General features: G+C 38.2%; 1 protein-coding gene across 9 annotated transcripts in view; it reads left to right on the top strand.

Moving 5' to 3' along the window:
• The window catches only part of GRIK1 (glutamate ionotropic receptor kainate type subunit 1), a 419,248-nt gene that overhangs the window by 362,536 nt on the left and 32,121 nt on the right, over positions 1–24,591 (top strand). For 7 of the 9 annotated variants that reach the window (XM_005657138.3, XM_021070896.1, XM_021070893.1 and 4 more), the window contains 2 exons: positions 5,815–5,933; positions 10,337–10,554. In XM_005657138.3, coding sequence (XP_005657195.1) covers positions 5,815–5,933; positions 10,337–10,554 — 337 coding nt within the window. Of the gene's footprint in view, positions 1–5,814; positions 5,934–10,336; positions 10,555–11,955; positions 16,774–18,221; positions 24,588–24,591 lie in introns of those variants that run through there. The other 2 variants (XM_021070898.1, XM_021070897.1) reach the window with 2 other exon arrangements.

Here is a 24,591-nt window from a genome sequence, read left to right as displayed (position 1 = left end):
TTTCCTTTGCTTTTTAGGTCCACACTTGTGGCATATGGAAGTTCTCAGGCTAGGGGTTGAATCAGAGCTACAGCTGCTGGCCTAAACCACAGCCACAGCAACACCAGATCAGATCTGAGCCACATCTTTGACCTACACCACACCTCAGGGCAATGCCGGATCCCTGACCCCCTGAGTGAGGCCAGGGATCAAACCCACATCCTCATGGATATTAGTCGGATTCATTTCTGCTGTGCCACCATGGGAACTCCCTCATAAATTTAATTTTTAAAAATAGTAGGAAGATAATTTTTATATTGATTTAATTTTACCACTATTTAAAGCAATGTAAAATGGTTTTTTACCCATTTTCCCTGAGTTACATTGCCACAAAAGCAACAGCTCAGCTAATAAATCTAAAATGTTTCAAAAGGAAGAAGAAAATACTACCCAGATACTTGACTCCTGGAATATTTGCAAAATTAAGCAAAATAGCAAAAAAAAGTCAGCTAGTAATTGTTGTAGCAAATAAGAAACACCAGATTAAGCAAGACTGTGAAATCCTCAGGAATAAGGACAAATATTTCGAAACTTTTATAAAATTTTTATGTGAATACATTAGACAGTTAACAAGAGAATTCTAGAAGTAGCTATGAAAGATTAGCTACCTATGCAGTCTGGGGGCAAGATATCTTTATCTTACCCTGATGATTCAGTTTAGGTTTTATTTTTTGAGATAACTACATTTAACCATTCTGCTCTTTACAATTGTTCAAAGGATTTTTGTACCATTCGGTAGATCATATTTTCTAAATACTTTTGATACTGAATTTGAAACACAGCTCTTTTATCTTTCTGTTGGCTTAAACATTTGATATCCCTTGACAAACCATGTAAAAAAAAATTGCTTTTTTATGTTCTCTACTCATTTTCAATCTTTTTCATCTTTCAACAAAACTCAGTGAACTTTTTCCCTAATCAATTTTTGTTTTCCCTCCAGGAATTTCTAAGAGAAATATTTCTTCATGCTAGTTCTTTGTCATTGTCCATTGTATGGTTTTGATTAATGTCAGGTAGCTTTATCCCTGGCATACTTACAAAGAAAGCCAAGAAAAATAACTTAGTCTGGAAAGGTCTTACTGATCCGCAAGGCTGACATAGTCAAAGTGGAGGAGTATATGCTCTTTGTGTGGGAGACACATACATTCAATATCAGATGGGGGTAATAAAGGTCTCTATACCTCATGAAGTGTACCATTACCAGATCCTAGATTGTCTGCCTACTTTTGTCCAGATATTAAATTACTTTTAAATAATAACCAAAGCTTTCGATATGTAGCCCAGAAAATATATATCAGCAGGATGTAGAGTGATATTATCCTTTGATACTTTAATATTTAATCAGTGGATATCACCTTGGAGAGATTTTGTCCCCCAGGGAACATTAGGGAATGTCTGGAAATAGGTTTTGATTGGTACAGATGAGGGTGGAGGATGCTACTGGCGTCTAGTAGGTAGACTCCAGGGATGCTGCGAAATGTCCTACAGTGGGCAGACCAGCCCTCCCCCACCCCACCACAAACAATTGCCCCAAAACATCAAAAGCATCAAGTTTGAAACGCCATGCTCTAAATAATTAAAGATGATATTGCTCTGAGTATCAAATTTTCCAAGATGAAGCATTCACCTTTGGAGGTCATTTCTCATTACTGTCTGCTAAGTGAAATGAAAACTGCCCTAGAATGGCCATTTAATGAATGACTACCCTAAGGTGTACCCTCTACCAATAAATAAGAAATCTTGTACTGGCTTGCTGTTCCATTCCCTTGTTCAGGGACCACACCTGCTGGGTGATTTTAGTGCTAATACAGCAATCCATGCAGCAGAGGGCAACAGAGAAGTGAGTTTCTATATTTCCCAATTTTCTACTTTCTCTAGGCAGTGATGCTGATGAGTAGAATAAGCAAAACAATGTTGATGAGCAAGTCACTATATTACTTATCACCCTGACTTGACCAAAACCAGTGAAAGAAAAGGCTGTTTCAGCAGCATCCAGAAGTCCTCACAAGCACACAGGTTGAAAGTACCCTTGACCCTAACTCAGCCTCTAAATTGCCTTATTTTATCTCCAGAATGGGTCAGGACAATGTAATCTTCATTTGTTTTCTCCTCTTTATTTTGATTGTTCCTCCACAAGCTGCTGGTGACCCAGAGCCCTACATTTTCTAACTTCATTCTGCTTCAATTAAGAAAGCAGCTTCCTTCCCCCCAGTCAATACTATCCACTCAATGTGCCTACTTAACCAACAGTACCATTTATAAACCAGCTCTTCTTTATGTAGTTTATTCTCCTTGTCACTCCCTTCTCACTGTCTTCCCTTTCACTCTGGGTCTTGCGGAAGTGGAGATGTCATGCATCAAATGCAAACTTGCAAACAAGTTTCCTACAGTGGTAAAACATAGAAAATTTAAAAATATAGAAAGTAATTTCCTGCAGTGTGCAGGTACACTGTCATGGAGCTCCTACTCTCAACTACACTCATCTTCTCCACACCTTTGAACCCACTCCTGCTTCTACTTCCAAAAGCCACTAAATGTATCTTGGAGGTGATTCCCAAAGACAAAATTCTGGGTGAGTAAGTGTGCCAATTTGCATTTACTTCCCAGCCTCTTAGCTTGAGACCTTGAACTTGGTCTCTTGCATCAGTAAGCTAAGATGTGAAAATGACTTTCTGTTACCACCTTAGTGGTTTGCACTCAAAGTTAGTGAAGTAAAAATGAAAAATAGTTAACCTCCTAATCATCTTTAGCTCTAGAGAGGCTTTTGATTTTGCATTTTGAAGAATAGCCCTTCTTGTCCTTTTAAAGGGGAAAAGTAAAGCCCATCACTGCATCTAGGCTAATGCTCTCAGAGGTTTGCAAATCATTTGCTGAACTGAATTGAAATTATAACGTTAGATAAACTAAGGAAAACCACACAAAAATTTTAGTTACTATGACTTGTTACAAATGTGCATGCTGGCATCTTTGTTTTGTGGTTGACATTTTTTCTAATTATTTTGTGCATTTAAATAAACCAAGGAATTACACCCACCATGAATACACAATTTAAATTAAGCCAAATATCCAGATATAATATCTGCTTACATCTTATACTGTATACTCCTCTTCTTAAAAATGAACAGTTTTTAAGCTGGCGTCTGTCAAGGAAAAATCAAAAATACCTTTGACTGGAACTCTAAGGTTGTCATAAAAACACAACTGTTATATTACAAGATCGAATAGTACTTTCTGCATTGAAAAATGAATAGAGATCTCCCTCTTCTTGATACAGCCCAACATTCATTCTTAGCCATAAAAAAGGTCCCTTAATTAGAGAGCTTCAGTGTAACCATTATTTTATATCTTCCATTCAAGTAATAGTCTGGCACATATAAACAAAACTGAAATAAGCCTCTGTATTTCAACATAATGCTAATCTTCCATATGTAAGTTTTGACATAGATTCTAAGCACATTCATCCCTTTCTCTGTCATTTTACTAAAAATCAGCATCTGTTGAGGATAGTAGCTTCAGAATATCATTGGTGCCGGTCTAGTAATCTTCCCCTAGACTTTTGGATGCTGACGTTGCTGTCACACTGGTTATCTTAAAGCAAGTGTTAGGAATTTCAAGCTGAAATATCTCTATCCAGACCACAGGTAGATTTGTTGCTTTATGAAAAGTCAGGGTCTTCCAGCACAGCATCAAATCACTATTTAATATTCCTTAGTCTACATGCTCCCCTAGTCACTCAGGATCCCGGAGAGAAAGAACCTAGAATATCTCTGCAGAGCAGGCAGAATCACATTGCTGTTTAGACAGTTTTTCTTTTTTGCCATGGAAAATTAGATTAATTGTTCACTTATAACTGCAAAATATGAATTAATGAAACAAGACCAGGTTAGAAGGAGCATTGCAAAAAGCAAAGTGGTGAGCTCATGCATCAGAGCATATACAGGAAGAAATGCCAGAATATCAGGGGGTTGGTAGTTGCCAGGTTTTAAGGTCTGTTTAGGAAAACTCCTTCTTTTGAATGCGCAATCCTCATAATGTATTGCAATTTATATTTTTAAATTATTGTACAAGCAGCAATGATATTGTTTAAGTAATGGCATCTTTACTCTGCATACTGCTTCAATTAGTAGGTTCATTAACATTGGTATTCGGTTCTTCAGCTCGGCAAACTACTATGGTTATAAGAGTGTATAAATTAAAAACTTAATTATAGTTTTGAAACAGTAATTAAAATGTATCGGCATAGCATTGTCAATTAAAGCTATATTCATAAGCTTCACAGGAGCCTACACTGTGTGCCCTACAGCTGTGGAGAAGGCGCAGTAATGAGTCAGATACCATTATTGTGGGATAAACTATGAGGCTATTATCCCAGTCTCCCTAAGACTTGATGAGGAGACACTGAATACTGTTCAGAAGATGTCTGGGGGTTTAGAGAATGGTTTTTCATTAAGAGGAACTGTCTGCCCCCTTCCTTGTATGTGATTCACAATATGCCCTGCTTTCCGCTATAGATAATGTATTCACCTGAACACCAGCTCTCCCCTATGTGTCAGCAACCTGCTATTGTTTACTGCCGAAACCTTATGGCTGGAGAGCATTCCGTATGTTCTTATCAGCTTTATGGTGTTTTAACGTTTCTGTAACATGACTGCTTGCATTAAAAGGACCCAATGGCAAATGGCAAAGCTCCCAGTGCTAAGAACGACTGCATTTTAAATCATTTCCAGATCACTTTGCAGAGCATCTGCTAATGTCTTTTTGGAAAAATAAGTGCCCCTTGGAAAGATAGCCCTAAAAACTAATCACAGGACAGGGAGCTCTTTGGGCTATGGAGGTCAGACAGATGTTCAGAAATAAAGAGCCAAAAATTTATTCGGTTCCCCCCATTTTTATCTTAACACACCTCAGAAATACCTGGATTCCTCTTCTTTACAAATAAGGAAACTGAGGCCAGAGAGCTCAAGTTACTTATTTAAGGCTTATTTTCTAACCACCTAAAGTTGGTTAGAAACTTTAGAAATAATTAAAAATGAATCTATAGAAAACGGTGAACCTAAAATTCTCCATTAAGACATGCTATGCATTTAATACTACTGAACTCCTATGACTGGGCCAGGATCCTTCTAAGTTTGAACTTTATTCAAACTTCATTTAAGGATCGTGATTTTTATCTCCATATACTATCATGAAAACATCTAATAACAACCCAATCCAGACCTTCTTCCTGTTCATTGCTTCAAATTTGCATCTCCTTTGATGCATTATGAAATCAATAGACCACATAGACTTCTTCAAGCTTCTGTCCATAGGCGCCCCTTGTAAGGCCAATCACCCCTCTCTTTCGTGTCTCCCGCAATACCTAAGAACACAGGTCTTTGACATTGCTGTTGATTTGTCACAGTGTGTATGTCATTGTCATTGCTACTCTGTGGGGTAAATACTTGGGATGAGTCAACCTCTCTTTGCAGTCCATCTAGTGGTTCAGTAAAATGGAAATGAATGAAAACTCAGAAGAATGCAGGAGACATAGATCTGAGGAGTAGAACTCCAGACGACCAATGGGCTCTGCCTAGAAATCAGAAGTCTGGTAAATGTAATGACTAAAGGCTCCCTTGCACTTTACCCACAAAGGCTGTAAGTTTATGAATACAGCCTACTGTCTGGTTTGAAGCATTTGTCATTAGTTGCTAGTTGTTCCACTTTGTTCAGTGGGTTTTTGAGGGTATCGCATGTATTGATCTGATGTTTACAGACTGTTTCTGTTAACTACTGCAGGTTTACACCTTACGAGTGGTATAACCCCCACCCATGCAACCCTGACTCAGACGTGGTGGAAAACAATTTTACTTTACTAAATAGTTTCTGGTTTGGAGTTGGAGCTCTCATGCAACAAGGTACCTCGGTTGCCCATCTTTGTCACACGCATCCCACAATATGCTGACAGGCTTTCATGCTGGTAAACTCCACCAAGAAGCTAGAGGGTAGGCTGAACACTATCTCAGGCATTTAAAACATAGAACCTGTCTTCCTAGACAGTTCTAAAAATAAAAAAGACAAAAATATGACAGAAATGGAACTCCTTTGCCACAGATCTAAACTAAGGCTGCCATCAAGTAGCAGATACAAATTTTCCTAAATGGAAGAAAGGAGAAAGTACTTTAGAAATTGTTTACAAATTTACATTGATAGAGATATTAGTCTTTTCCTTTTTAGTTGTAACTTTACAAGTTAAAAATTTGAAAGGAGTAAAATTTGAATCCTTTGAAAATCAGGTTGATTTACCTTCTTCCAATAGCTGACAGTACCTAAAATTGTCACCTAATTACCTCTCTGGCAAACCCTACTGGGATTCATTTTAGCTTCCCAGTAACTTTTTACAATTTCCCTCAATTGGTAACCATAGCAACAGTAAACCAGAGTAGTTTGGGGAAATAAAATTCAAACTGTAGAAATGTAACATATTTTAGACATTTTCTGTGATTGGGAGGATTTGGGTTTTGAGAGGGAAGGGGGAGTGAGTTGTTTTAACCTTTGGAAGAAACCCAACTCTTTTGTGGATTTTCCTCAGCTTTGATTCCAGGCGTATGATCTAGAAAATACTTCTCAAGATTAAATGCATTAATTTAAGAAAATCATAAGCTGCAGATGCGATTGTATTTGGACTGTCAGCTCATTTGACAACAAGCTGCAAAAATAAATTGGCAAAGGAAATTTCAACTGGGATATATATTAGAGATATTTGTTACCTAGACGTGAACCTGTCTACTCATGAGGGAGTTGTTATCACACTATTCGAAATGTTTATGTGTCTAAAAATTCCAGGGAGAAAGAGCAAGGGTCTCTAGTGTAGAAATACCAAATAATTGAGGAAAGTGAATAAATCCTCTCATCGTGCAAGTAAGTATAGTTTATTCAGGCTCTGCCAGATAGGTGTAGCCACAGCACCTGATTTACTAGAAATCACTTGCCTGAGTTTAGAGCATAGCACAGAACTCTCAGTCCTGCAGGAAAACCCATTAGACCCTATATCCTGCTTTACCCACACGTTTAGTTTGTAAAGCACTTATTTGTGAGCAATTACTTTCAAAGAGTGAAAGAGACTCCCCTTCTCCCCATAGCTTACCTTCCTGTACCATTAGAATGGACAAATATGTTGGAGTTCCTGTTGGGCCTCAGCAGTAACGAACTCAACTGGTATCTATTAGTATAGGAGTTCCATCCCTGGCCTCCCTCAGTGGGTTAAAGATCCAACATTGCTGTGAGCTGTGGTGTAGGTTGCAGACGCAGCTTGGATCTGGCATTTCTGTGGCTGTGGCATAGGCCGGGCAGCTGCAGCTCTGATTCAACCTCTAGCCTGGGAACCTCCATAAGCCACAAGTGCGACCCTAAAAAAAAGAAAAAAAAGAAAAATATAGACGTGGGTTTTCATAGATCATGCAGCAAGAATTTGCGAGTATATATGACAATGGCCAGTGACTGCCTTTTTTCACTTGAGTGTATCTACCCCTCCCCCAATTCTCTTTTATATTCTCCCTGTTTGGAGTTCACCATCATCCACAACAAACTGTGGGATGCAGTGTCTGCTCGTTACCACTACCTTGGGTACATGACAGTCAGCCCCAACCAGACTCTGCTTGTTTTTCAAGAAATATTTGTCAGGTGAAACAAATATGGCAATGTACAAATTTGTGGTACTGGTGACTGTTAGTGCATCTGTCCTTAGCAGGTGGCGTTTGACCAGGTAGCTGACTTCTGTATTGATTACTGTGCTCTGGTTAGCAGAAGCTTGTCACTACTCAGTTGGAAACCAGTTTGTTTAATTTCTTTTTCTTTAACGTGATGATCAGGCTTTCTCTTTTCTACAGAGCGTGAGCAAAGTCTGGATCAGGATTGGCTGTCATGTCTGCCGTAAAAGGCACTAAAGAGACTTCAGCAAGTATTGTCTCTCATCCCAAATATTTTCTAATGATTCTTTACTTTTATTACTTTCGTAACTTCATCCTCTAGAGTTCTGAATTTAGGCAAATTGTCACTACATGAGTGAAGTCATTTCTCAGTATATCAATTAACATTGAGAGTCATGAAAATCACAAAATTGCATGAAACTTTTTAAAAAGATGAAATGTTGAGAAATCTAATTCATACCATCTACCAAGGGCCTAAACGTAATCTGAGTAGGTCTCTACTAATTATTTTCTAATTTTCAAGACAATTTCATCCAAAATATAAATATATGTTTTAAATTACGACAGATGTGAATATATTATTACATGTCAACAGTTGGTTGTCCATCTGTCTGTCCAGTTTTACTGCCCTAGAATGCATAATTTTACAAATCATAAATTAAAACCTTATCTCTTCACAAATGCAACCAAATAAAATAAGGATAAATTTACAGCAGAAAATCTATACCTATAAGCTAATAAAATATGTCTACTAACCATATTATTTATTTCCCACAGCTATTCTATGAAATAAATGATATTTTAATGATAGCCAACTAAAGAGCTAAAATAATATCACGTTGCCACAAGGCTGCTAGATCAATTAAGTACAAAGATATGAAACAAACTTGGGCATTAAACACACACACACACCCATGGGCGTATAAATCCCATTAAATCTCAAGATTAAAACAACAGCAACAAACTATTCTACTAAATCCTTGGAGGCAATTTAATGAAAACTATTATAAACCTGTAAATTTGTACACACCCAAATTCAAACAAACACACAGAAGAAGGAAATAAAAACCACAATGAAGCCATTAACCTCATTAAAAGAGAATAAAGCGCAAGATGCCTAATTGCTTTAGGAGAATAGATCTAATTCAAAGCTAAGAAACTCTACCAACTTTTATCTGCTTATCACGACGAGCCTTGAGCTGGCTTTGATTTCAAGAGCAATATTTGTAACTGTTTATAGATTAAACTTGGGCATCAGCTCATTTATTTGTAGATTGGTAATTTCCCTTTCTATCTTAAGCCATTAAGTACAAACTTCAAACACCCAAACGGGATAGTGAAAGACTCCTTTAAACTAGATAACTCACCTGCTGAACTTCATACTTCAGATTTTTTAACTCAGGGTGTTTTCCGTTCACTTTTGAACTGGTCTCAATAAAATCTGTCATTGCTCCAAGTTCATGGAGGAAATGCTAAGGACAGAACTGGTGGTGAATTTCAGGCAAGCATGTTAATCAAAATCCATCCATGAATTGATACAATTGGGGTGAGCTCTACCCTTCTGCCCCTTTTGATTCTGATGCTGGATTTATAGATTCTGATAGCTTAGGTTGATCAAAAGTTTTGAGCTGGAGAATTTTCACAGATGTTTGTCCTTTGTGTAAATAAACTCTTCCCACATACCCTTTCTTTAAGAGAGAAAGTTTTTTTGGTAAACACATTAAATGCTTCTCTATTATCTTTTACACAAAGAATCAGGAATCATCTGAGAATATCTAAAAATATATATATACACCTATATATGTATATATACACCCTTCCTGATATATTTGATATATTTTCGATATTATCATAAAGGGCCCATTTTCACCTGAGAAACTCACAGTCTTTGAAGTTAATTTTAAAATAGCATTTTGGGGACAAAATTGTGCCTTTTCAGTGAATATATTATTTTCAGTTAAATAAGAATCTACATTAGAAAAAAAAATTATTTGGACTTCAAACTAACATAAAACAGTAAAAAATGATTCATCTACTGTCAAGTATGGCAGCATCCAATTTTATTTGATTTGTAAAACTCCACTGTTTTACTAAAGCATATATGATAAATGACATATGTAAATCTTTCAAAAGCCTCTCATACTTTCTTTAATATTAAATAATGATAAGTTAGCATGTCAAAGCTTTCACTGTTGTACAACCTAAAACATTTACTTCATACAATAAGATGCATATTAGATAATAATAAAAGGCCAGAGTCTGAGGATTGACTTTTCAGCAAAAACAATCCAACAAATTCAAGTCTAAGAAACTAAACTATCTATAAATTTTAGACATAGAAATATCTCAGGGTTAAAACCATTTAATATCATTGAATGTCAATAAATTACATTTTAAATAGTGTCAATGATTAATGATAAAAAAATCATTTGATTTTGCTTCATTTTCTTTAAAAATGTATCTATTCACCTACACACAAGAGAGTAAGTCCTTGATAGATTTATTGTTTTGTGTCACAAAAATGCATTCTCTCTCTAGACTAGTGTTGAATCATGAGTCTTCCACTTCTCTTAACTCTGTTTAACACTCTTACTCTGATGATACCATCACAGGATCAGAGTTGATGCCCAAAGCTCTCTCAACCAGAATAGTTGGAGGGATATGGTGGTTTTTCACCCTAATCATCATTTCATCCTACACTGCCAATCTGGCTGCCTTCTTGACAGTAGAGCGAATGGAATCCCCCATTGATTCAGCAGATGATCTGGCAAAGCAAACCAAGATAGAATATGGGGCAGTCAGAGATGGATCAACAATGACCTTCTTCAAGGTAAGGAACTGGCAATATATTCTCAGTGGTTCTTTCATATGCAGAGGAGGAGGGTGGGGAATAAGAATCTGTCCAAAAAAAAAAAAAAGCCTTAAGCACTTGTAAAATAAAATGTCTAATGACATAATCTGATGACAAGGACATCAGCTGCTCTCTTGTCAACTTAAAGCAATGTTTTCTCTTCCCAAGGTGTCATTCCTTCTATCCCCAATTTAGTACACTCAGATCCGCAGATCAGTGTCTTCAATATCTTCTCTTGCCCTTTAACACCCGTTAGTCAATTGTGTATGAAACCCACCAAATCTGAAAGTTTGGCGATCAGAATACTTGAATGTCACTGCTTTGTTCTTTCTGTTCTCTACTGGGTGAGACAGAAGCAGAGGATACGTAAATGTGTTGACACTGGAATTTACTTGAAGAATGAAAACCCAAAAAATCTCAGGGGACTCCAGTCTAATATTGCATCTGCACCAATAGGGCCAGTGCTCCCAGCGCAGCCTGAAGCCTTCAATAGCCTGGAGTGCCTCTGAGGCACCAGAGGAGAGTAAAGTTAGAATCCATGTAGTTTTAGCATCAAGTGAATTTTGTTATTCAAGTCTTTTTAGTTATTTGCCCAGAAAAACAAAACTGATTTCTGCCTTGGTTATGAAATAAGCTGTAGTACTTTTATTATCAAGTCTCAGATACTATATTTCCCCCAGGGGGAAAATGGATTTTAGTAAATCCAGGGAGATTTAGAAATGACAAAGCTCAACCCTTCACACTACTCATGAGGAGAACAAAACCCTCGGAAGCCAAAGTATCTGTTCAAAATCACACACTTGGTCTATGACAGAGACAGGCTAGAACCTTCTTATAACTGGTAATTGCACATTTAAGAAAAAAGAAGAAAGAAAGAAACCAGCAATTGTAAGCAAAATAAACTCTTGAGATACCTTTGTCAAAGTTTCACATTCAGATTATTGAAAATGAACTTGTCACCTCAGGATTGGGTGGACGACTTTGACTTGTGAAGAATATTAATTTAGAGATAAAGAACTAAGGGTAAAAAAAGCAAACTCTTCTTTGTATAACAGCAGCAGTTCACCAAAATTGGACTTACTTATGCAGTAAATGTGTTTTGACAATGAACAATAATAATAAATAAACGAAAACATTTTAAGAGTAAACTCTACCCAGAGGTTTATCAAAAAGTAGAGTAATGCAAAAAATTAGAATTTTTCTTTTCCTCTACATTAAAAATATGATTTTTAATTTTTTTATTTAAGAAATATGTCATTGATTTAATGAAGGTGTGTGGTGATTGTTTCTTCTTTGTACAAGTGTTGTTTTAAGGACAAACGATATTAAATATATGGCTCTCCAACTTTCTGAAAACTTGAATTTTCCTATAATCAATAGTGTGAAGAAACACGAGTTACCCTGCCAGCTAGCAATTTATCACAATACTTGTCAGAAACCAGGAAAGTGACCTGAAAGGCACATTGGACATAGGGACACTGCCAAAGTAGAATTAGGTATGTCTGCAAAAATATCTGAAAAGATTTACCTCTTTCACCAATGTCAGAAACTTTTTAAGTAAAAGTGGGAAAAAAGTGGGAAAGTGGGAAAATAGAGACAGAAGTTTCTACTGCCTTCTAGAAAGATGCACATGGAGTTCCATGGTCGTGCAGTGGTAACAAACCTGACTAGTATCCACAAGGATGTGGGTTTGATCCCTGGCCTCATTCAGTGGGTTAAGGATCTTGTGTTGCCACGAGCTGCAGTATAAGTCGCATATGCAGCTCAGATCTGGTGTTGCTGTGGCTGTGGTGTAGGCTGGAGGCTACAGCTCTGATATGACCCCTAGCCTGGAAACTTCCAAGGGCCCCATGTATGGCCCTAAAAAAGACAGGAAAGAAAGGAGGGAAGGAAGGAAGGAAGGAAGGAAGGAAGGAAGGAAGGAAGGAAGGAAGGAAGAAAAGAAAAGAAAAGATGCACGTAAGAGAGAGGCTCCCCTTTGAAAAAACAATAAACTTGACTTTGCTACTGTGCAAGCAATCTCTGTATTCTCCTTAGCCTCATTTTGATTTGCCTCTGCTCACATGCCTCTGAACATAAAAGATGCTGGTTCCCACATTTCCTGGCAGTGACCACATTAAGGTGTGCTTGAATAGTGCACTTCCTACAGCTGCTGCTCCCTGGGCATTTTCAGAGCAGGCTCCTCCTTGCTCCCCGGTCCGGAATATGAGGCATAAGGAAAAGCAGTCTCTCAGGTGACCAGGCAAATGACGAGACCATAAGCACCTTAAGGAGAAAGAGCATGAAGATAGTATCAGCAATGACAGGGAGAACAGCCACATGCTTTGCACACTGGGTCACAGCCACACTCCCTGTTCCTAACTGCTTTATTATGTTACTTTATCCTTATAAAGGCCAATTGGGATAATAGTATCACCAATAGATGATGAGAAAATGAGGCATAGCTTGGCTACATAACTTGCCACACATGCATAAAGCTATCAATGAAAGAGCAAGGGTACAGTCAAACTTGGGAGAGTTCTAGAAGGTGAGTTCCTTGAGGGTAGAGAATAAGTCTCTTTTGTTTGTCATTCTGTCTTCAGAACCTAAAACGGTATCTGGTGCATAGTAGGTACATAGTAGGGATAGTAGGCACATAGTAGGGATAGTAGGCACTCAGGAAATATGTTTTCAAAAAATGAACAAATGCACTCAGGTAGATGGAATTCTATCAGGGGAGGGAAGGAGAGAAAGAGGAAGGGAGGGAGGTGAGGAGATGTTCAGGCTGCTATAACAAAACTCCACAGACTGGGTAGCTTATAAACAACAGAAGTTTATGTCTCACAGTTCGGGGAGGCTAGAGGTCAAGATCAGGGTGCCAGTGATGGCTGGATGAGGGCTCTCGTCCAAGTTGAAGACTTTTCCTTGTGTCCTCACAGGTGGAAGGGGCGAAGGTCTCTCTGGAGCCTCTTTTATAAGGGCACAAATCCCACGCACAGGGACTCCATCCTCATGACTTAAACACCTCCCTGAGGCCATCATCTTGGAGGGTCCGAATTTCAACAAAGGAATTTGGAAGGGAAACATTCAGACCATAGCAGGAAGGGTTCATAGAGATCCACAGAGGAAGAAACACAGTCCTTATTCCTCAATTTACAAGTTAGCTTGTAGCCCAGCAACCCTATTTATCAAGAAGGAATTTATTTGCAAAAAGACAAGAAGGGCTAAATCCGATTTAGTTTTCCCCTTGAGGGAGGCAAGCTGTCAGAAAGCTTCAGAGGGATACACATGCAGGGTTCTTAAGCTGGATTATGCTGCAAGGGCAAGAAACACTCCAGCCTTTTAGCTCTCAGGGTAGTTGAACCCTGTCACTCAGTGACAGCAGTTATGATCACAAGGACTCTGTTCTGCCCTGGCTCTCCATTAACATGTCACCTCTGCGGCATCGTTGGGGTCTCCCACCCTCCCTTTCTCTCTTAATCCTTTGAGAGGATTTCAATATCCTCTCTTGGGTTGTTGAATCAGTGAGGAAAACTACCTTTGCCTGACTTAACCTAGCATACTCTGATCCAGTGTTGGGGCATAAGCCTTGCTCACCTGGGTTCCTTCGGCACTCAGTCTCAAGGAAACATCCAACAGGAAGCAATTTTTCATCAAACAGTGTAACTTAAAGTGCTTTTGCCCCTCAAACTCCCCAAAAGTATCCATTTGGGCACACTCAAATGGTGAAACCATCTCTTTGCTTTCAAGTTGATTCTAAATTGTTTTGCAGCTGGAGTATAGGCAGTTGTCAGGAGGAAAGGACTGTGGGCATTACCAAAATCCACAAAGAGACAATATACACTAATCCCTCTCATTTTGGTCTCTGGGGCACAAGCAAGGGATTTTTTTTTTTTGTTTTTTGTTGCTATTTCTTGGGCCGCTCCCGCGGCATATGGAGGTTCCCAGGCTAGGGGTTGAATCGGAGCTGTAGCCACAGCAACGCGGGATCCGAGACGCGTCTGCAACCTACACCACAGCTCACAGCAACGCCAGATCGTTAACCCACTGAGCAAGGGCAGGGACCGAACCTGCAACCTCATGGTTCCTAGTCGGATTTGTTAACCACTGCGCCACGACGGGAACTCCAACAAGGGATGTTTTTTGTGAAGGTTCTCCCTGAAAAGTGTAACCAAAAGTTACTCACGAAAATTTTCACCACCAGCCATTGACTTTTTTTTTTTTTTCTAGACTTTGCTGTTCATAAAGACAGCATGACCTTAGACTTCAGATTTGGGATACTTGATTTTCAACATAAAAAAAAAGTTTGTTTTTTAAAAATAGCTCAGGTGAGGTTTCACTATCCATCATCTGAATTCAGGCAAGACTGAGGGAATAAATTGACATTTATTAGGCAAGAGCTGGGTCAAGGTACTACGTGTCTGCGTCAAGGAAGGCTGAAGCAGTTTTTCTTCACTGAGGCATTTGTATGTGGAACAACCACACTGATCACCAGGGACTTTATTTGCCCAAAAGAACTGGGCTTAAATTGTAAATTCAATTACACATACGTTCATAAGGCTTTATAGATGGAAACCTTAAGATCCTGGCTGATGCCAATAAAGAAAAGAACAAGTTTGTTTTATGGCCAAGGTCACTTAGTTAATGTTGCTTATACTTTCTCAAGGTCATCTGGACTCAGAGTCTTAAAGTCTTAAGCGCTGTCAATGATATAACGCCTATTTGGTCAAGGGATGTCAGTCACCAGTAGGCCAATTACCAGCTCAAAATTACAGACAGGCAGAGTGTTTTATCAACTGTCCAGGGACTGTTGATGATGTTTTAGGGAATCCTCCAAATATCAGGGGACCATTTATTTGTCCTTGTCAGGCCATCAATTTTTAAATGGAACCTTTTCATAAATCAGTATATTAATAATTCAGAACTTCAGGATGCTTTATGCAATTTTTAACAAACTCCATTTTTATTTTCTACTCAGGATAATACGAATTAATAATATAATATTAACTATATTTGTTTCTCCGCTCTCTGCTGCTAACTTGCTTGGTCCATTCGATTATTTCAAAATCCTCAATGATAAAGGCTTTCCCAGCCCTCCCCATTCTCTGAGACCACCCCCAGCATCTTAGGAGGAACAAAGAGAGGTCAGTTCACACCCAAGCTCTGTGGACACAGTTTGGGCACAGCCTTTCTAAGGCCATTTCCTCTTTTCTACTCAGGAACATTGACAGCAGTAACATCCAATTACAACTTCTCCTTTCACGATGGAGTGCTAAGCACTAATTTTCTCCATCTCTCACAAAAGTACACCATGTACAAAAATTGTTTCTTCTCCTTGTAATTCTATTAATTACCTTATAGACAAATGATAGTCCAAATTTGGACTCACAGTGACAGTTCTGCAACTCACTTTTTTTTTTCCCCCAGATGAAGAAAGGATTGGCATGTAAAAGTCTAAAAACCATGTGAGGCTTGAAAAAAAAAGGATTTCTCAGTGCCTCTTGCAAACCATCACCCAAGCAGAGCAATGGTTTTGGTGCATTGTTCAGAGACGAGGGTTACCAACCAGTCTCCTCAGGAGATCTGACTAACATAAAATGCGGTGGTATAAATTAAACCTTACGGTAGGGAGTTGCCACTATGGCTCAGCGGAAACAAATCTGATTATTATCCATGAGGATTCGAGTTTGACCTGTGGTCTCGCTCAGTGGGTTGGGATCCAGTGTTGCTCTGAGCTGTGGTGTAGGTCGAAGACATGGCTTGGATCCTGAGTTGTTGTGGCGGTAGCATAGGCCAGCAGCTGTAGCTCCGATTTGACCCATTGCCTGGGAACTTCCATATGTCATGAGTGAGGCCCTAAAAAAAGAAAAAGAAAAAAAGGCAAAAAAAAAAAAACCTTACAGTAAAGTTTTATTCTGGAGCCAAATAGCCTGGGTTCAAATTCTGATGCTACTGCTTATTAATTATGTAGGCCTTGATAAGTCGTTTAAACTTTCTATACCTCAATTTTCCTATCTGTAAATTGAGAATAATATCTAGGTTATAATATTATTTAAAGAAATAAGTAACGTAATAGAGGTAATGTGCTTACAATTACTTGGCAAATTGTAAACAATAAAAATGTTTAGGGAGTTCCCATTGTGGCTCAGTGGAAACGAATTTGACTAGTATCCCTGAGGATGTGGGTTTGATCCGTGGCCTCATTCAGTAGGTTAAGAATGTGGCTTTGCTTGAGCTGTGGCATAGGTCACAGACATGGCTCAGATCTGAAGTTGTAGTGGCTGTTCCCTAGCATGAGAACTTCCATATGCTGAAGGAGGGCCCCTAAAAAGAAAAAAGACCAAAAAAAAAGTGTTTTTTAAAAAAGAAAAAGTTCCCAAGTGGTTCAGTAGATTAAGGATCCAGCATTGCCACTGCTGTGGCTTGGGTGGCTACTGTGGTGCGGGTTTGATCCCTAGTTGGGCAAACTCCACAAGCCACAGGTGCAGCCAAACACCGTTAAATAAAAAGGGGAAAATGTTAAATGTTATAATTATCACCAAAACATCATCACCATTATCATCCAAACCTTACTCTTAGCTATTAGTCCTCCTTTTCAATCTTGCTGAATTTAAAATACTCTAGTTTGGTCTTTGCTCAGCTTCCTTACTGTCAGTGACTCCTGGGAGGTGTGCTTTCTGCTAATGGATAGAAAAGTCCAGAAGGCATGCCAGTGCCCAAGATTTCAAAGAATGCCTGAGGCCAGGCCAGACAAAGACCCCAGTCCTTGGAAACTTTAATGAGCACATACAGGCATTTGCAAAAGAACCACTTCCAGATGGTAGATAAGCAACAGATGGTGTGGCTGCCCTTAGAATGCAGCTGAGAAGCAGAATGAGGCAGTTCAACTCAGTTCTGTTCAATTCATATTTTTCCCAGGATTTCCAATATGACTAGCACTTGAGTTTGGCACTGTAAGAAATAGGAAGAGGTATAAAAATTTTGTTTGAGACTTAAAGACCTGAATAGCAATAAAGAGACAAGATGCACACAGACCTGTTAAATACAATGGAACATGTGATTAAGTAGCATGCTTTGTACAGACAGAAAGTGGTGTGAACCCCAGAAGTCCTTGTGAGCCAGAATGGTAGAAAGTATTCATGTAAGAAATGGTTCTCAGGAGTTCCCATTGTGGCGCAGCAGAAACAAATCCGACTAGGAACCATGAGGTTGCAGGTTCAATCCCTGGCCTCGCTCAGTGGGTTAAGGATCCGGCATTGCCCTAAGCTGTAGGTCGTAGTGTAGCTGTAAGTCGTGAGTGTAGGTCACAGACATGGCTCAGATGCCAAGTTGCTGTAGCTGTGACATAGGCTGGCAGCTACAACTCCAATTTGACCCCTAGCCTGGGAACCTCCATTTGCCACGGATGTAGCCCTAAAAAGCAAAAAAAAAAGAAATGCATCTCAGTAGAAGCTTGCCTTATTAAAAAAAAAAAAATCACAATCCTCTCAGACCCAAGTCAGAGGATTACACAGATTTGATCATGATTCAGTCTAAAATGAATTGAATAAAATAGATTTAAAAAAAATCATAACAGACATGTCATTGCTGGCTTTCATGGTCTGGGGAATAATCTGGACCAGCTGTGGGAATAAGGGACTGCTCTAACCTTTATAATCTCCTTCCAGAGAGTGGTTAGGTGCTGTCATTAACCTCAAGGACCTTTCAAGAAGGTTACTGAGCGCTGCACCAGTGGAGCTGAAGCAATGAGCCATTATGGGGAGACAGGTTTCCAACAGAAATAGTCATATAAAGAAGCACAAAATGAAAGGTACTTCACAAATTTCTCTGCATCGGAAAGCCCTCTTTCCATAAGACATATTAGCTCATGTTTGAAAGATCTACCTAATTCTACCATTAGTGTCCAAAATTAAGTCCCTATGGTCTAAAAATATATTTGTTTAGGGAGAAATCCATGAGGTCAATTAAAGTTAACCTTTTTCAAAGCCTGATATAGTGCCTGTAATGGGCCCATCTTTAACTCTAGACAGGAGAAAACCATGAAAAATGTTCTAGCAAAGGTGTTTAAATCCCGCTGAGGGAATTTTTTAAAGGGAACACATGAATTTTTAAAACCTTGGAGATTCTGCAAATGTCATAACTTTCTATCAATTCAAAATAAAAGCATAATCAACTGCAGTGATCATATTATATACATTTGAAAGACAGAGGCATCTCACTATAGTATAAATGCCTTCATCGGAGAGTCTTCCTTCAAAGTGATTTTTGTAAGTTAAATTATATTTTAAGGCTCCATGAGAATTTATCATTTCATTAAATAATACATCTAATCATGTGTTAGAGGAAATGGTTGTTTATAAGGCAACTATTAATCTTTGCAAAATTTGCCTCACAAATTTGGATTTCTATGTGGCTGATTTCCATGTTGATTTTTAGAACTTCCATTTTATAGACATATCCCTTGAACATTTCATTTTTTTCTTAAATCAGGATTTATCTAAAGTCAAAGTAAATTGGAGATGAGATATTACGATGTAATTTTTTTTGGTATTTCATTTGTTCAATATGCCTCTATTTACCATTTTGATAAGCTAATACAATCATATATCAATAATCATCCTCAGTGTATATGTGTGGTGGGGGGTTATGGATATATGTAAAATAAGCTTATATAAATAGCTTTCTATATATAAAATCTTTACACATATTGGTCTAAAGCAGAATTGCATAGTTGTCATTCTACTAAATAATAGAATTATACATCTTCCCTGTAGAAGTGCTATAATCTGGTTGAAAAAATTCTGTGATAAATAATGCTTATCTCAGTAAAAATGAAATGTTCAAGGGATATGTCTATAAAATGGAAGTTCTATGAGTCTTAAGACATTATTACACTCCAGAGTTTACTCATACTTCATATGTCATATTGGAAGCCCTGTAACTGAAAGAAACTATGTGTAACGCAAAATACTTAAGGAAAGAAATATAAACAATATCTGCATTTCCTTCTAGGTTCCAACTGTTGCACTTCATAAAACTGTCTAGTTTTTTTTTGTCTGAACAATGTGAGCTGCCAAAATCCATGTGAATAGGGCCCGCACATCATTTGATGACTACAGGAGTTGCAGTATCTCTGATTATAATAGAAAGATGCCGCAACTACTTATTGCAATTATTTCTTTAGAAAATTGTGTTAGTGCTGTTAAAACAGTAGCCAAGTCATGAGTTTGATGGTCTGTGTATTAAAGCAAACGTTGATTCCCTCTTGGTTAAGAACACAAACCCTGGAGGCCAGGTTGCTGAGATTTCTTTACATGGTGTTCTGTAACTCATCTACGAAGGAGAAATAATAACAGTATCTTTCTCTTATGATCATTGTAAAGATTAAATAGATTCATACATGAAAAGTGCTTAGCATAGTCCTGGGCACGCAGTATACACTGCATGTGCTGGTTATTATAACCATTTTCAGTAAGTGGTTTTTGATTGCACAGAGGCCCATTGTAAATCATTCCCCACTGAGTGTTTATATTGCATGTATTATGGGAGAAAAAAGAGAAATAAACAATGGTCATCAAAGAGTGATACAGTAATACTCCATTATAACAGATTTGCAATGAAAAAAATGTTTATTCTTTGCCAACAATGTTTCATCAGCATCAGAACTGCCACATAATTAGGTTTAACTAGACAAAATAAATGTATTTAAACTTGACTCCCCTCTAGGATTAAAAAAAAGAAAACCTGGATGATTTCAGATTTAATAAATGAGGCCTTTTCAGTTTTAGTGACTTTTGATAAGAAGCTCAGGGTACTTTACAAACATTCTAATTAACCTTTGACATAATCAGTGAAATAAGACGCAATCACTGTTTCTTCATTTTAAATATATATTATTTAGGGCAATTAAGCAGTCTGCGACCATACACGATTTAGAAGTGCAAAACATCCCGGCTGTCATTCAAACAGTTTTCTTGGTCTTTTAATATTCATGATAATGTTCTATGAAGTATGCTCTTATTTTTAAGAACTATTAAAATTTGTGTCTTTAAACTTGTCTAATTAAAAGGAATAAATCAAATTTAACTACTCTTAAAATAGTACTTTTTGACCAAGCAAAAAATAAACATTATAGAACATGATATGATAGTGGACAGAACTCAAGAATAAGGAGGAAAAAGCCCCTGACTCTGTGTTGGCTCTTTCACTAACAAATATGACCTCTAGGTGTCACTTAACTGTCGTTGAAGTCAGAACCGCATAAGTAACCTGAGAAGGCTGGTCCAGAGAGTAGAACCTGGGGGTTGAATGATACTTCAGTGAAACTCTACTTGTAGAGTTTCCAGTGGTAGAAGACTCACTATATCCTAAGGTACTTAAGCTATTGACAGATATTTTTAATGGTTAAAAAAGATATTCCCTAACCACATTCTGGGTCTTTCTCTTTATCTAAGGCTCCTAGCTTTTAAGACAGACTATAATTTCAAACGAAGAATACAATGGGCCCCACACCAGCAAACTTTCTAAATGGTGAAAGAGAATTTTAAATGAAAGCAGAAGGGTATTTTTTCTGTCTATCATGTTTGCCATTATTACACTGGAGCAAAACTAGGAGGAGGGGGGCCAAAGAAATTTCCTACACCTTCCACTTGACCAAGTCCTCCACTAAGTGTTAGTTTTCTTACTGAGAAAAAGTTCTGCTCTCAATGCTTCAAAGTCCATGTTAGCTAGATTTCCCTTTCAGCCCCTCAAGGGGTTCAGGCCAAGAACAACTTTCTACTCCAAAAAGGAAGACGTATATGTGGTTGAATTAAATCCAGAACCATAGAGCAATGCTAGTCTAAATGTGATGTTGACAAGCGTGCTGACTCAAGGGAATGTTGTGTTGCCAAGTGTGATGAGATAACAAACAAATTGGAGTAAGCTCCAGCACTTCGAAACACGATTAGTGGATATTTCTCCTTGAATGTAGACCACTTTGAGGAATGTCAAACGCCAACATTGTAAAACCCATCTGGTGCAGATGCATACTGGTCCCATGTAGTAAGAACCCTAACCCTAACCCATGGAATGAAAAATAGACAGTCCTTCACTACAGATAATTTGAGAACCACACCTAAAGAGCTCACAGGTGTGTAGATTTTGAGTGAAACTTACCATTTTCTTCCATGTCCCTCAGTTCTTAAATTCCTAAAAGACTCCCCCCACTTTGTTGTTTCCCATGAATGAACTGATAGTTTAATTTTGTCCTCATCTTCCATAGACCAGATAATCCAGTTTTCTAACTATTACAACATTTAGTTTCAAAAAAATTTAAGTACACTGAAAAAGTGGATGTTTCATGGATTTTTTGTATATGGAAGCTAACTCCTAGTTGTTATACCAAATAGCAAGCAACCCCAGGGCATACTATGAGTTCATGGATATAAGCATTGTCATAGGTAGATCAAATAAGATTAAAATCATTCTCAAAAGAATCTTGGTAGGATAGCCATCCACACACTCAAAGTCATTATGGTGCAATGGAAAGAGCGTTGAATTAGATGTCCAAGGGTCCTGAGGGCCATATTGGCTCTGATACTTACTAGTTTTGTGGCTTTCGTGACATCTCCACAACTTCTGTACCAAAATTGCCTCCCCTGTGAAAATGGGAGTTTGAATGAGCCAATTTCTAAAGTCTCTGACAACTTTAAAATTTCCTAATTCTAAGAAAATTATTTTCCCTTAAGTTAGTTTCCTGATGGAGGAATAATTTTCCCAGCAGTCTGTTTTCGGCCAAAAGACAGGCTGGCCTCCCTGCACTTGTACAAGTAGCCCTTTACTATAAAGTTAGCATTATCAGACACTTCCAGGCTAAAATTATCCAACAAATGAGGCATTGACCCCCGCCAACCTCAAAAACATGCCTTTTTCATGGAGACATGAGCTCCAACTTGCAGATATCTCTGGGGGTGAGGAATAATTCACAGGGGCCTAATCATGACAGAATGGTTTCCATAAAATACCAGTATCTATAAGGTGCTGTTTATTGAATTGCTATTTGTCTCACAAGACCTTTCTCAAGAGGCTCTTCAAATGCCTAACACTCCAAAATAAAGCCATCTGTTCTCCCTTAACTCATAAAGCCTACAGCATTAACCCAGGTCTTAAATAGACTTAGGAATTGAATGAGCCCCCAGGAACACTTGAGCATGAATAACCACGCTAGAGCTAATTCCACAGGTATTCCATTTATTGCCTATGGCCCCAAATCATGTTTTAAGCTTCTTTGCACTCCTGAGATGATAAGCCCTGAGCCTGCCAAGGAAGCTCTCATGAGTGTGTGTGGGCACCACATACAATGTGAGAGCTGGAATTAGCTAGGAATTATCAGTAATTCTCATAATGCGTTCAACTTCCAAATAAATGGAGAGGAATGCTGATGCAAATGAAGACAAATACAGGAAAAAATTGAAACAAATGGAAATTACAAAATAAAATGTAAGTGTCTATAATAGATCACTATTCAAAAGAACGAAAAATGTATACCAAAGCAATATGAAAACTTAGGCAGTATATTTTTTAATTTCTTATATTATATATGTATGTGTGTGTGTGTGTGTGGTGTGTGTGTGTAATTTTTGGCCACACCCATAGCATATTGAGGCTCCTGGAGCAGGAACTGAATCTGAGCCACAGCTGTGACCTACGCCTCAGCTGCAGCAAGGCTGGGTCCTTTTTCCCACTGTGCCAGATTGAACTTGCACCTCCACAGCAGCCCCAGCCACTACAATCAGATTCTTAACCCACTGTGCCATGGTGGGAACTCCTAGGCAGTATATTTTAACAAAGCAAGTAAGATTCATGAGACTGCGGAATGTATAGATGCATACATACTATATATCATATATATAGTTTATCACCAAATCTATGATATCTTCATCTTCAAAAAGCTGAAGAAAAAGGGAAAAGGCAAAGTCATAGAACACGTTCAAATGAAAATTCAGTCCTCATTATTTAAAATATAATTGCAATTTAAAATGAAATACATACTTCAAAAGGCATAAACATGGATGGCATAGAGGTTATCATACTAAGTGAAGTTAAGTCACAGATAAATATGAGATCACTAATATGTGGAATCCAGTAAAAAATGATATAAAGGAAACTTATTCACAAAACAGAAGCAAGTTCAAAGAGTTTTAAACCAAATTTATAGTTACCAAAGGGAAAACACTGGGGGGAGGGATGGACTGGGAGGCTGAGATTGGTGTAAACACACTACTATATACAAAATCAGTCAGTAAAGGTCCTACTTTATGACTCAGGGAAATCTGTTCAATACTCTGTTATAGCCTATATGGGAAAAGAATCTGAAAAAGATATATATATGTAAAATAAATAAATAAACTATGTTTAAAAGGCATATATACACACACACACAGTAGGAAGAGTTTTCTGATCTGAATTTTAATTCAAAAAGAGCATTTGTACTTAAGTTTTCTAGAAAAGATGAAGGTGATTGGAAGTTCTTTCATAAATAAAGCAGAGAAAGTATGCGATTTATGCTAAGGCTGTGCCCTGCACAGGAAACGTATTGAAACTTACATATCAGAAACCAGCAAAACATGCCTACCGAAGTTGTTGTTAAAGGGAAATAGAACAAATGAGTGGAGTCCTGGGGTAGCTGTCACCCTTGGCCCAGTGGGCCTTGAGGACTTGTTCTTAAGTGGCCACAGTTTGTTAGGTAGATGCCATCATTGATACCAGTGTTCTTTCTTCCCTACTGAAATCAGCAAAAGGACCTTGAGGCAATGTCTCACATCCACCCAGCGAGATCTCCTTTTCCTCCATAGCTGCCTCGGTGCCTCTAAGGGATTGATTGTAGTGAACTGGGTTCTTTTCAACTACCAATCTGAAGTCCCAGGAACATCAGTATCGGTTTTCCCGCCTAAAGAGAAAGAATCTTCCTTCTGCTGTTTGAACCCCTGGAATTTTGAACAGCTTTAGGACATATTTTCTCAGCACTCTCTGCCGGTGGGTGTGCTTTCTTTCCCT

The sequence above is a fragment of the Sus scrofa genome, chromosome 13 (genome assembly GCF_000003025.6).
Source record: "Sus scrofa isolate TJ Tabasco breed Duroc chromosome 13, Sscrofa11.1, whole genome shotgun sequence".
NCBI lineage: Eukaryota > Metazoa > Chordata > Mammalia > Artiodactyla > Suidae > Sus > Sus scrofa.
The sequence above is the reverse complement of the archived record's forward strand: the minus strand, read 5'-3'. Positions and strand labels throughout refer to the sequence as shown.